Source organism: Oncorhynchus keta, chromosome 26, assembly GCF_023373465.1.
Source record: "Oncorhynchus keta strain PuntledgeMale-10-30-2019 chromosome 26, Oket_V2, whole genome shotgun sequence".
NCBI lineage: Eukaryota > Metazoa > Chordata > Actinopteri > Salmoniformes > Salmonidae > Oncorhynchus > Oncorhynchus keta.
In genome coordinates this window covers 9,491,885-9,506,413 of record NC_068446.1, presented here as the reverse complement: position 1 = coordinate 9,506,413, position 14,529 = coordinate 9,491,885, and the positions used below count along the sequence as shown (strand labels likewise).

The window sequence follows — 14,529 nt, the reverse complement described above, 5'->3', positions numbered from 1 at the left end:
TCCATTTTATAGCGTTCTTAATTATGAAATTGTCAATGTTCTTTGCGTTATCCTTTCAAAATCACCACGTGAAAAGATTTTAGGGATGAGCTTGCGCATCTTCAGTATGTACACATTGTTCTTCTTTAGTGCATTTACCTATCAATTGCAAGTCAAAGCCCTGGGTGGCGAGTTGATACAATTCCAATTCTGGGAGGTTAATACCACCCTTAGACTTAGCAAGATGTAAAACATTCCTTTTATTATATTAGTTTTATTTCCCTTATTTAGTATTTCATGACAGAGTACAGTGAGGCAAAAAACGTATTTAGTCAGCCACCAATTGTGCAAGTTCTCCCACTTAAAAAGATGAGAGGCCTGTAATTTTCATCATCGGTACACTTCAACTATGACAGACAAAATGAGAAAAAAATCCAGAAAATCATATTGTAGGATTTTTAATGAATTTATTTGCAAATTATGGTGGAAAATAAGTATTTGGTCACCTACAAACAAGCAAGATTTCTGGCTCTCACAGACCTGTAACTTCTTCTTTAAGAGGCTCCTCTGTCCTCCACTCGTTACCTGTATTAATGGAACCTGTTTGAACTTGTTATCAGTATAAAAGACACCTGTCCACAACCTCAAACAGTCACACTCCAAACTCCACTATGGCCAAGACCAAAGAGCTGTCAAAGGACACCAAAAACAAAATTGTAGACGACCTGCACCAGGCTGGGAAGACTGAATCTGCAATAGGTAAGCAGCTTGGTTTGAAGAAATAAACTGTGGGAGCAATTATTAGGAAATGGAAGACATACAAGACCACTGATAATCTCCCTCGATCTGGGGCTCCACGCAAGATCTCACCCCGTGGGGTTAACATGATCACAAGAACGGTGAGCAAAAATCCCAGAACCACACGGGGGGACCTAGTAAATGACCTGCAGAGAGCTGGGACCAAAGTAACAAAGCCTGTCATCAGTAACACTCTATGCCGCCAGGGACTCAAATCCTGCAGTGCCAGACGTGTCCCCCTGCTTAAGCCAGTACATGTCCAGGCCCGTCTGAAGTTTGCTAGAGAGCATTTTGATGATCCAGAAGAAGATTGGGAGAATGTCATATGGTCAGATGAAACCAAAATATAACTTTTTGGTAAAAACTCAACTCGTCATGTTTGGAGGACAAAGAATGCTGAGTTGATTCCAAAGTACACCATACCTACTGTGAAGCATGGGGTGGAAACATCATGCTTTGAGGCTGTTTTTCTGCAAAGGAACCAGGACGACTGATCCGTGTAAAGGAAAGAATGAATGGCGCCATGTATCGTGAGATTTTGAGTGAAAACCTCCTTCCATCAGCAAGGGCATTGAAGATGAAACATGGCTGGGTCTTTCAGCATGACAATGATCCCAAACACACCGCCCGGGCAACGAAGGAGTGGCTTCGTAAGAAGCATTTCAACGTCCTGGAGTGGCCTAGCCAGTCTCCAGATCTCAAAAAATCTTTGAAGGGAGTTGAAAGTCCATGTTGCCCAGCAACAGCCCCACAACATCACTGTTCTAGAGGAGATCTGCATGGAGGAATGGGCCAAAATACCAGCAACAGTGTGTGAAAACCTTGTGAAGACTTACAGAAAACGTTTGACCTCTGTCATTGCCAACAAAGGGTATATAACAAAGTATTGAGATCAACTTTTGCTATTGACCAAATACTTATTTTCCACCATAATTTGCAAATAAATTCATTAAAAATGTGATTTTCTGGATTTATTTTCTAATTTTGTCTGTCATAGTTGAAGTGTACCTATGATGAAAATTACAGGCCTTTCTCATCTTTTGAAGTGGGAGAACTTGCACAATTGGTGGTTGACTAAATATAAAATATATTGATTTATATATTAATATGTTTTATTATTATTACATTTGTTATTCCAGCTGGAAAGTTGAAAGCTTCCAAATTTGGAATAGAAAAGGCCATTCAAGATGATAAAATATATATGCTTTTTTAAGCCTTACTTTTGTAATATAATAAATATCCTAAAGACAAGGCTATAAACTAATGTAACATTCAACCTGAAAATGGAGTAACACATCCATAGCCACATTTTGAGGTTACTGTAACAATACATGTCTTCTTACGCAATCATGTAAAGCATGCCTGTTCAAGATAGAACCCATAGGTCATCACAGGTCAGTGGTGATCTTCACAATTGCTGTAATAATCTGCACAAAGTCTTGAACAGAAGTACTACTGGTAATGCATCTCAACTGCAATCCAGCATCATTTGGTTGTGCTAAATGTCTATTAGATGAAGCAGTGATATCACACTAATCTGCTGTATACATAAACACAATATAGATCATTGTATTCCCATTTGAATTTTGCTGTGCCTTTAAATGGTTGAAAGCACAGTGACAGACATTTGGGTGCCAATTTAACCAACAATCTGACATTGTTTTTCCCTTGGAATTTGGTTGTGGTTTTACTAGTAGATGGTTGAAAGCATCATGATAATACATTGGACATTTTACTAACTTTTGTATTTTTGAGTGGGTGACTATAGGTTGTAATATCATTGATCAACGTCTCAACCAAATAGTACCCAATTATCTACGTTGAAATGACAGCGTGACCAGTGGGATTGGAAAGTAAATCGTTTAGTATTTTGACTGATATCAGATGGGGGGTGGCGCTTCTGCATCGGGTAGTGGTTCTATAAAAAACAATTTGCTCTCTGGCTGTTTGCAGAGGTCAGAGAAAGTGAAAGGTGTATTTATTGAAATGCTCTCTTGGAGGGCAAGGAGGAAAATAACGATATTTTATTTCCAGGGCATGTGTCTGTGTGTGGTGGCTGGCTGTAGCCTACGTGTCGTCTCCCCTTTTCTCTTAAGCATCGATACTTAAGAATCAACCGAGCGCTATCCATCTGCTCGCATTCTGCTGCAAACCAGGAAAAGCCACCAGCACAACAACCATCACTTCACGTTAATTTAACCTCTGTATCTTTGACCCACCGGTCTGTCGCGGTCCATGCTTTGCCTGCATGAGATGCGATTTCATTCTCCCTTTACCCGGAGAGTATCGACCGTTACACCCCACTGAAAGAGCATGCCTGAGACGGGGGCGACGGGACCAGCAGCTGCAGCTGCCCGTATCAGCTCCTCCGACAGCAGAGACGGCACCGAGGGCTTTTGGCATAAACACCGATCGCAACGCGAGGGAGAAAAGACCGATCCAAGTGCTGCCTCCTCGCAGCAAACGTCCTCCGGTGTACTGGGTGAGCCCGTATTTCAAAGGGTCAGTTTGGCTTGTGGGCGGAAATGTAATGTAGTTAGAATTGCGGCGACGGGACGGGTAGATGCGACGGGAAACGAGACGAGCAATATAGGACAGGCGCCGCACCGTCCTTTCGTCTTTTCCGGCACATGGCCACCATATAAACAGCCCACATCTTATATTGTTTGTAGAAGGGTGTATTTGTCCTTAAATTTACAGTATCATCGTCGCTGTCTCTAGGCTAGCCTGCTAACACTCACTCCACATGTTTGTTGTAGGTTTGACATGTGGGAGGTTTAGCCTGTAATATCCAGCAACAACCTGGAATTACCATCCACTGCAAAAACTGGTTGAATCAAAGTTATTTCCACGTGAAATCAACCCCAAAAATATGAACGTGGGGACATTGAATCAATGTGGAAAACTGATTGGATTTGTAAAAAGTCATCAACATAATGGCATTTATTTTTTTCTCCCAACTTTTAACCTAAATCCATCCAATGGCATGGTGAGATATGTTTTGTTGATTTCAACTTGATTTCACTTAGGTGACAACTCAACCAAAAGTAAATTAAAAACTAGAAGAACTGATTTCTGTGCCCAATGGGCAGCATTTTATGGATCAGGGCTGCTGTATTCTGAGTTTTCAAATGGTCTGGTTTTAACCTTTACCACAAACTTGAAAGCCTGTTCAACCAAAACGCATTTCCCATAATGACAGTTTAATATTTTGTTATTTAAATTAAGTATTTTGTGAAGATTCTTTGGCATTGTGCCCCCTTCTTCTATCAACCTACTGGGCACACCACAATTTCAATGTGGATAATTGGGTAATATTTGGTTGATGTTGATCAATGAGATTACAATATTTATTTACCCATGCAAAAATAATTTGTTGAATTTCCAATGTGTTATCACTATGCTTTGCAACCGTCTAAAAGCATCAACAAATTCCAATGGAAAAACAATAACTGATTTTTGGTTTAGTTAGTGTAACGATCCTCTTTCTGTAAATGACTGGACCAAAGCGCAGCGTGGCACGTGTTCATGATATTTTATTAACTCAGAACACTCGAACAAAGAGGAAAACAAACAGTTCTGTAAGGAAACTAAACCATACAGAAAACAACGACCCACAAAACCCATGTGGGCAAAAGCTACCTAAGTATGGTTCCCAATCAGAGCCAACGATAGACAGCTGTCCTGATTGAGAACCATACCCGACCAAAACAAAGAAATACAAAAACACAGAAACAAGAACATTGAATGCCCAGCCAAATCACACCCTGTCCAAACCAAAATAGAGACATAAAAAGCTCTAAGGTCAGGGCGTGACAGTTAGTCACCCAAATGTCCATCACTGTGCTTTCAATTAAATAGGAATACAAACACACTGATAACACTTTAAATAGGAATACAATGTCAGATATTTTGTTTATTTATAAAACATTTTATTGTGTTATCAGTGTGTTAATAGCAGAACCAAGTGGCCTGGATTGCAGTTGAAAATACATATAAATACAAGTGCAAGTCATCAATGCCGTTGAAGATTATTGCAGCAATTGTGAAGATCTCCACAGACCTGCTATAACCTATGCATGCAATCTTGAACATGCACACTTTATGTAATTACATAAGAAGACATTTATAGTTACAGTAACCTCAATGTGGCCATTTTAATGTGGAATGTTAGCCTTAACTTTAGTATTTAAAAAAGTAATATTGAATTGTGTTTGGTTGACAACGCAACCAAATAACATTTTAAAGGCGATGTATCTACTGGTTGTTGATTGTTCCATCTGAGCCACTGTCTTAATCCCATTCTTCAATTTTTATTTGTGGTTGAGTTGGAGACATGAATCCAACATAGTTTGTTAACTTGTCTAAGTTAATAGGCTATTTATTGTATTTCAAAATTATATTGAATTGTGTTTGGTTGTCAACGCAACCAAATATCAACATTTGAAGGAGATTTGTCTTCTGTTTGGATAGTTGGCTCCATCTGACTTTGTTTGTCTACAAATTGATAATTGATATGTTCGATTCATGTCTCCTTCTCAACCCCCCAAAAAGTTAGAGAATAGGGTCTAAATCAAACTTTTAAATGCACTTTAAATAAAGTTTGAATTATTCCTATTCTTTACCTGGATTTTGGGTTGAGATGGAGACTTGAATCCAACATATCAATTATTAATCTGTAGACAAACTGGAATTAAAGCCAGTGTCACAGATGGAACTATCCAAGCAGAAGACACATCTCCTTCAAATATTGATATTTGGATGCGTTGACATCCGAACACAATTCAAGATCAGGATATATCATTTTATTTGAAATCAACCAGAGCTTGAAGCACTAGGCCTATTTTATTGTCTATTTTGAGTTAAATTCTGGGTTGAATTGAAACGGATGTTGATGATTTTGCAAACGCTATACAGGCCCATTGTCTTACGTCAGATGGCATCACTCCAACGCGATGCACTTCCCTCATCCAATCTGTCTTGTAGGATGTGGGACTCATCCTAAAATATTAGGATTCCCGATCATCCGATAATTTTTTAACTTAGTTCCTAATTTTTGATATCACTGCACTCTATGACTCTATGAAATATGCAGAATAACTAGCTAAATTATTACACAGCAGGGGTTCAAACTGTAGAATCCAAGTTACTACATTTGAATATAAAATTGGATTTTATCAAACAAAATGATGCTACATTTCATCTCTGGGACCCTCATGATGACAAATCAGCAAGATTACTGAATGTAAAGGACATTATTTACCTTCAGAGGTGAATACCGATCGCATATAGAGGTTAAGAGTGACTGTTGTCAGAAATCTGTCCGTAGATCAGCGTGTTTCTCTGCGATCATTGGGATCAGCTGAGAGCAGCACAAGTTGAGCTGACGGGAGGCTATCACTGCAGAACAGGCAGCGCTAGCAGCTTCTTCAGAATGAGAAAAAAAAATCCAGAAAACCACATTGTAGGATTTTTCTTGAATTTATTTGCAAATTATGGTGGAAAATAGGAATACAAAAAAATAAAGAAAATCGTGCCGTCTGGTTTGCTTAATACAAGGAATTTGATGTATAGCACTTTTACTTTGTACAGTGCATTCAGAAAGTGTTCAGACCCCTTCCCTTTTTCCAGATTTTGATATGTTATAGCCTTATTCTAGAATTGATGAAATTATTTATTTTCCTCATCAATCTACACACAATACCCCATAATGGCCAAGCGAAAACAGTTTTTAGAAATAAAATATAAAAACAGAAATACCTTATTTACATAAGTATTCACACCCTTTGCTATGAGACTCGAAATTGAGCTCACTTGCATCCTGTTTCCATTGATCATACTTGATGTTTTTACAACTTGATCGGAGTCCACCTGTGGTAAATTCAATTGATTGAACATGATTTGGAAAGGCACACACCTGCCTATATAAGGTCCCACAGTTGACAGTGCATGTCAGAGCAAAAACCAAGCTCGAAGGAATTGTCCGTAGAGCTCCGAGACAGGATTATGGGGAAGGGTAACAAAATATTTCTGCAGCATTGAAGGTCCCCAAGAACACATTGGCCTCCATCATTCTTAAATGGAAGAAGTTTGGAAGCACCAACTCTTCCTAGAGCTGGCCGCCCGGCCATTTTAAATCCACTTCAATGAGTGTAGATGAAGAGTGGGAGACAAGTTAAAGAAAAATTTGTTAAGCCTTGAGACAATTGAGACAGAGACATGGGTTGTGTATGTGTGCCATTCACAGGGTAAATGGGCAAGACAACATGTAAGTTCTTTGAACAAGTCATGGCAGTACGCACAACAGTTTCCCGTGTGTATCAAGAATGGTCCACCACCCAAAGGACATCCAGCCAACTTGACACAACTCTGGGAATCATTGGAGTCAACATGGGACAGCATCCCTATGGAATGCCTGACACCTTGTAGAGTCCATTCCCCGACGAATTGAGTGTTCTGAGGGCAAAAGATGGTGCCAGTCAATATTTGGAAGGTGTTCCTAATGTTTTGTACACTTCGTGTAGTATATATTATTGGCTGTATTTCCCAGTTGTTTCATGGGGGAGAAGAGCTGGGGAGTCAGTGCAGACTTTCGTCATGATTAACATATCACATAACTGCTTTCACACGTGTCAGTGTCTGTCAGCGCCACGCCGCCACACAGCATGTTGAGTCCTGATGCCTGATTCCCCCTCAGCCCTGCTCTCTGTTTTAGCCGGGCGGGGAGGATTGGATGTTTCTTCTCCATGTTTTAAGCAAGTCTTCCTAATCCTTTTTCAGTTAGCCTAAAGTAGCTTTGATCCATTAAGACACCGTCCTTTGTGACCTCACCCTCTCAGTCCCCTCCCTCGTCCTCCACATTAATTACATGTCCATCATATAACATAGTCATCTTAGGGTGAGTCCCAAATGGTACCCTGTTCCCTATGTGGTCCACTACTTTTGACCAGGGGAATAGGCTGCCATTTGGGGCGTCTCCGTAGTTTCAGAAAGTATTGACCACTCCAGTGCAGAGTGGTTGTGCTGATAAGATACAGATGGTTACAGTAGTGAAATCAGGGCATGGGTTTTATGGTGGATATTCATTCAACCAGAACATCAGTGTTTTTGTTTGTGTTGTTTGGAAGGGACATCCATTATTGGAAAGTCAAAGGCAAGCAAACGTTTCTGTGGAGTTTCCCTAACCTGATGTAATGGTTGTGAAGAGGGTTACTCCGCCAAACATGTACTTGAACTGTGCTTATAACAAGTATATTTTCTAATTCCCATTGGTTTTACTGTATTTCTCTCTATAGATCAAGTGAAGCACTGATCTAAGCGATACAAGTCCCCAAATTAAGACTAAACTTGAACACTCTTGGAGAACAAACTCTGAGCATGAGAGTGTGGAGCATGGGAGTTTGCATATTGATAAACTCCCCTCCTGTCTAAAACGATCAGATCATTGAGAAGGGTTTTCACTCTGCCGACTCAAACCTCCTCAGAAAGTGGCGCTCTATCTATTCTGTGATCTTGGTGAGATAGGATGGGGGAGGGAGGGGGTACATTTTCATCTGTGTAAACCTATTTAACAGAGTTTCTTTCTTCAGAACTCAGCATTAATAAAGGCGATTCTCCTTGTGCAATAAGGCACAAGTAGAATGTTGTAAAAGGAATAGGTCGGTATTTTGTCAATCGTGGATACCCTTTTTTATGTCTCTGTCCATCATAAAGGAAGCTAGAGGTAGTTTCACAAGTCAGTGCTAACTCGTGTTATCGCAATGACTGGAAGTGTACTAGTCTCATAGACTTCCAGTCATTGTACTAACGGTAGTTTGCAACTTCCTTCAAACTGCATGCAGATGCAAAACAATGGTATCCACAAGTTTATCTGACTCTGGTGAAGTAGATTGCCAAAATCCCGAACTATCCCTCTAAGCAGGGATATGCACACTGTCTCAGCACACATCATCCACACACCCGTGGCACTGACAGGGATTCCACTTTCTCTGTTTCTCTCTTTTTACCCCTCAGCAAGGAGTCCTCCGCTCTGCTTTAAGCAGATTTAGACGGGTCCAATGTCACACAAGTTGGTTTAAATACACTCTTAGAAAGAAAGGTGCTATCTAGAACCCAAAAGGGTTCTTTGGCTGTCCCCTTAGAGAGAAATAGCAATAGCTTCTTTTTGTAGGCACCAACTCCGCCATGGTTCGTTGGACAAAACCTATGAGGAAAATGTTTTTGTAGGTTTAATCTTCATCCGCTTACATCACTTTTTGTGAATATTATATAATAATAAAAAGGCTTCATAATTCATAGTCATGTTAACTGACTGCTATTATCTCATAGAACCAAACGTATAAGATCTCCTAAACCTGTGTTAATCTCAGACCTTAATTTCGTCATTTATTCCAAAACCCTATTATTTCCCCCTTCGTTTTTCCCATAGGGATGGCTGAATGAACCAGAGCTAACTTATTTCCTGGTTTTAGGGCTATAGGAGAACCCTTTGAAGAACCCTTTTTGGTTCCAGGTAGAACCCTTTCCACAGATGGTTCTATCTGGAACTAAAAACAGTTTCTGCCTGGAATCAAAAATGTCTCTTATTGGGGACAGCTGAAGAACACTTTTTTTCTAATAGTGCACACCAACCCTCTGTGACAGCACTGAAAGGCAAGACAATTTATGCAAAAGCATCAAACTCACCACCACATTTGTAGAAGCAAGAACCTACACTTTTTACTGTAGACATTGCAGTCTGATTCTATCTGATCCTATTTTATTCTAACGTCACAATACGGTGAGGAGTATTCGATTTGGCTACTGGGGAGCAAAAAGACCCCCAGCTTCTCAGAAAACCATTGACAACTATGTGCTGTTTTCAAGGGATTGTTAAATAAATGTTACAGCTAACTATTTGGTTTTAATATCACCGCTTGAAGAGCATGGTCTGAACTACACCATCATCAGAGTTATATATCAAGTAACTGCATGCTTTTCATGATCAGTAAACACCAATTGATCACGTCATTTAAGATATGTGAGGGTAACCTATCCATTTACACCGGTAAATCCTCGTCCTGGTAAAGTTTCCAGTCGGACTTCTGTCATCACCACTGTAGATGGCAAGCAAATCAAACTATATTTGGAAATAGTTGGCCATCTAGTTTATACCCTGAAAGTTAGCTTCTTAACCAGCCATATTGATGTGATCTGTCATGAGTTAGCTAGCTAATTTGACATTATCCATCGATCAATGTAGCATATCATGTCTTGTCAGCAGCAATCATAATTAAACACTCTTAAAAACAATGTTGAAAAGGGGATAATGTTAGCTAACTTCGCTAGGTCGCCCTACGTTGGTTGGAGAAAAAAGTACATTAGGTATAATTACCACTGTTTTAAGCCAACTGTGCAAAGTTTCTACCAGTAGCTTGCAAAGAAAACATCAGCTAACAGTACATCGGCAAATGCGCCTTTCTACTGCCAATATTGAGAGATATCGTGAGGCTACCCCACTGAGCTGTAATAAGAATGTTCTACCCTCGCATACCTGAATGGTGGCCAATATTGAGAGATATCTTAACGCTACTCACACATATCTGAAATGACATGATCAATTGATGTTTACTGATCATGAAAAGCATGCAGTTACAGTGGGTGGAAAAACGTATTTAGTCAGCCACCAATTGTGGAAGTTCTCACACTTAAAAAGATGAGAGGCCTGTAATTTTCATCATAGGTACACTTCAACTATGACAGACAAAATGAGAAAAGAAATCCAGAAAATCACATTGTAGTATTTTTAATGAATTTATTTGCAAATCATGGTATTTGGTCACCTACAAACAAGCAAGATTTCTGGCTCTCACAGACCTGTGAGAGGCTTCTTTAAGAGGCTCCTCTATCCTCCACTCGTTACCTGTATTAATGGCACCTGTTTGAACTTGTTATCAGTATAAAAGACACCTGTCCACAACCTCAAACAGTCACACTCCAAACTCCACTATGGCCAAGACCAAAGAGCTGTCAAAGGACACCAGAAACAAAATTGTAGACCTGCACTAGGCTGGGAAGACTGAATCTGCAATAGGTAAGCAGCTTGGTTTGAAGAAATCAACTGTGGGAGCAATTATTAGGAAATGGAAGACATACAAGACCACTGATAATCTCCCTCGATCTGGGGCTCCACGCAAGATCTCACCCCGTGGGGTCAAAATTATCACAAGAACGGTGAGCAAAAATCCCAGAACCACACAGGGGGACCTAGTGAATGACCTGCAGAGAGCTGGGACCAAAGTAACAAAGCATACCATCAGTAACACACTACGCCGCCAGGGACTCAAATCCTGCAGTGCCAGACGTGTCCCCCTGCTTAAGCCAGTACATGTCCAGGCCCGTCTGAAGTTTGTTAGAGAGCACTTGGATGATGCAGAAGAAGATTGGGAGAATGTCATATGGTCAGATGAAACCAAAATATAATTTTTTGGTAGAAACTCAACTCGTCGTGTTTGGAGTACAAAGAATGTTGAGTTGCATCCAAAGAACACCATACATGAAGCATGGGGGTGGAAACATCATGATTTGGGGCTGTTTTTCTGCAAAGGGACCAGGACAACTGATCCGTGTAAAGGAAAGAATGAATGGGGCCATGTAATGCCATTGAAGATGAAACGTGGCTGGGTCTTTCAGCCTGACAATGAAGGAGTGGCTTCGTAAGAAGAATTTCAAGGTCCTGGGTTGGCCTAGCCAGTCTCCAGATCTCAACCCCATAGAACATCTTTGGAGGGAGTTGAAAGTCCGTGTTGCCCAGCAATAGCCCCAAAACATCACTGCTCTAGAGATCTGCATGGAGGAATGGGCCAAAATACCAGCAACAGTGTGTGAAAACCTTGTGAAGACTTACAGAAAACGTTTGACCTCTGTCATTGCCAACAAAGGGTATATAACAAAATATTGAGATCAACTTTTGTTTTTGACCAAATACTTATTTTCCACCATAATTTGCAAATACATTCATTAAAAATCCTACAATGTGATTTTCTGGATTTTTTTCTCTCATTTTGTCTGTCATAGTTGAAGTGTACCTATGATGAAAATTACAGGCCTCTCTCATCTTTTTAAGTGGGAGAACTTGCACAATTGGTGGCTGACTAAATACTTTTTTGCCCCACTGTACTTGATGTATAACTCTGATGATAGAGCTACATTTGGAATAATCTGACAGTTTGTAGTACTGACTATGCTCTTCAAGAGGGGATATTACAACCCAATAGTTCATATTTATTTAACAATCCCTTGAAACCGATGTGCAGTTGCCAGTTGAGGGTCTCCAGCCCCCCAGCAGGCAAATTCCACACTCTGCGCCTTATTGTGACGTTTTATTGATAACTACCTATTAACAGACTTCTCCTCTCATAGCACCATAGACTACTGCTTTATAGGAGAAGCACAGTGATGTTTTTGATATTTTAACAGCCAGTCCATTGCACAACCTGGTTACAATGTCTTATGAGAAGTGATCCAATGTTGTCAGGGTAAAAAGAGCCTACAAACTAGCCTGCATAGTGTGTATAGCTTACACTTGGGCTAAATCCATGATGAAGCAGCTATAGATATTATGATGTATACTTAGGTTAACATTTAGGTCTACATTAAAGGGCACTTCATTGAATATAACAGGCTTATATTGGTTCACAATTTCTACTTACATGTATCAAAGGGAAGCAAAGGGCATTAATTTCATGTAACGACCCAAAGATCGGGTAGATTAAAGATAGCAGTTGCTGTGCAGTCTACGGGACATATTTAGGGATAATGAGAATATTTGTGAGCAACCTGGTGGGGCCCTCCAGTCCGTTCTCTGTCTCAAGTTGCTGTCTTGTGTTTCTATCGTTCTTCCAGAGATGAAAAATGCAAGAGTGGAACTGGCCATACATTTATCTTGTCTGTCCGAGGGTGCAATCTAGTCAGCCTGCCTCTTACTCAAGAGCCTGTGGTTATGGTTTTGACTGGCTTGTGGATGCATGTGGAATCTGTTCCTAAAAGTTAGGTCTATTCTAGACATGAGAAATGTTTGCATTTCATCTATAAACATCCACCGTGCCAATACAGAGAGGCTTTTGAATGTCTTTCTTGAGCATGTCACCCTGTGATCGCTGCCTGCAGAGTCAATACTGCTGTTCTTTGGTGTGTGTAAATAGATATTGCAATTCTCATGGAAACTGAGAATCCCTCTCCTTTATCCTCCCTGAGCAGGGGGGGACTGAGCAGGGGGGGATTTTTGTTGTTGTTGCTAAGCAAGGCCAGTAGAAGTACAATGGCGATGGAGCCATGCAGAGGAAGGCTGTTTTTAGCCTCAGTCATGACATGGGGAATATCACCAGATCAGCTCCTCTCTACCCTCTACCGAAGGGCTTTTTAGTTAGCCTACAGGGGCGAGGAACACTTTCTGGTCCATTTTCAGGCATTAGTATTTCAGCACCAGTTCATCACTGTCTCTCCTCTTTTTCCTAATTGGTTATTCCAAAAATAGATGACAGATTCGGTTCGGAATATGTTTTATATTTGTGGTAAATGAGCAGTGGAGATTAAAAAAACCCACCCACAATCATATTAGTTATCTTTTGGTGCATAGGCAAAGTGATTAAAACACAGTTGCTAACCAAACTCCTCGCTGTGGTTCTTGTGCCACTTTTGACCCCTCAGCAAAACTAAAACAAGAGGGTCGCCTGCCTTTGTGCAGTGTTGCATAAGAACCTCTCACAAATAGGCTGTCAGGAAAATGCAGTGCAAAACCTTCTCTATACCCTGACTCTGCACCCGACATTTCCACTTTAGAAATCTGTCTAAGTGTTTTTGTCTTATGTTGATGTCCTCAGAATTGCGTCAATACAGGACTAAAATCGAATCATACTACTAAGATTGAATCCTGTCACTCGTCAGATGTGGCAGGGCTTGCAAACTATCATGGATTACAAAGGGAAATCCAGCCGCGTGCTGCGGATAACGCAACCCTACCAGATGAACCAAATGCCTTCTATGCTCGCTTCAAGGCAAGCAACACTGAACCATGCATGAGAGCACGACTGTGTGATTGCGCTCTCCGTATCCGATGTGAGAGAAACCTTTTAACAGGTAACTTTCACAAGGCTGCAGGGCCAGACGGATTATCAGGACCCGTATTCAGAGCATGCGCTAATCAGCTAGTAAGTGTCTTCACTGACATTTTCAACCTCTCCCTGACCCAGTCTGTAATACCCACATATTTCAAGCAGACCACCCTAGTCCCCGTGCCCAAGAACGCCAAGGTAACCTGACTAAATAACTATAGCCCATAGCACTCACATCTGTAGCCAGGAAATGCTTTGAAAGACTGGTCATGGTACACATCTGTGCTTCCAACTTGTGGAAACAGTTTGGGGAAGGCCCTTTCCTGTTTCAGCATGACAATGCCCTTTGCACAAAGCGAGGTCCGTAAAATTGTTTGAGATCGGTGTGGAAGAACTTGACTGGCCTGCACAGGGCCCTGACCTCAAGCCCATCAAACAACTTTGTGGTGAATTGGAATGCCGACTGCGAGTGGATCTAAGGGCTGTAATTTCTACATCCTCAGGGTATCGATCTGCCTGGTAACCGTCCATGAACATGTACTGTATCTACCACTACAATAAGGACCTTTCTACAGATAAAACCTAGGCCTATAATAGCAGTGATAAGAGCTCGAGATCAGCGGACCAATTACTGACTGTAGTGTCCCACTGCCATTATTAT

At 40.8% G+C, this 14,529-nt stretch overlaps 1 protein-coding gene across 4 annotated transcripts in view; it reads left to right on the top strand.

The window, feature by feature from the left end:
• LOC118358896 (anoctamin-8) overlaps positions 1 to 14,529 on the top strand; it is an 82,511-nt gene that overhangs the window by 23,059 nt on the left and 44,923 nt on the right. The window contains exon 1 of one of the 4 annotated variants that reach the window (XM_035736889.2): positions 2,677 to 3,259. The exons of 1 other annotated variant lie outside the window; for it this stretch is intronic. In XM_035736889.2, the coding sequence (XP_035592782.1) occupies positions 3,091 to 3,259 (169 nt within the window). In that variant the 5' untranslated portion in view covers positions 2,677 to 3,090. Of the gene's footprint in view, positions 1 to 2,676; positions 3,280 to 14,529 lie in introns of those variants that run through there. 2 more of the 4 variants (XM_035736890.2, XM_035736891.1) reach the window with 2 other exon arrangements.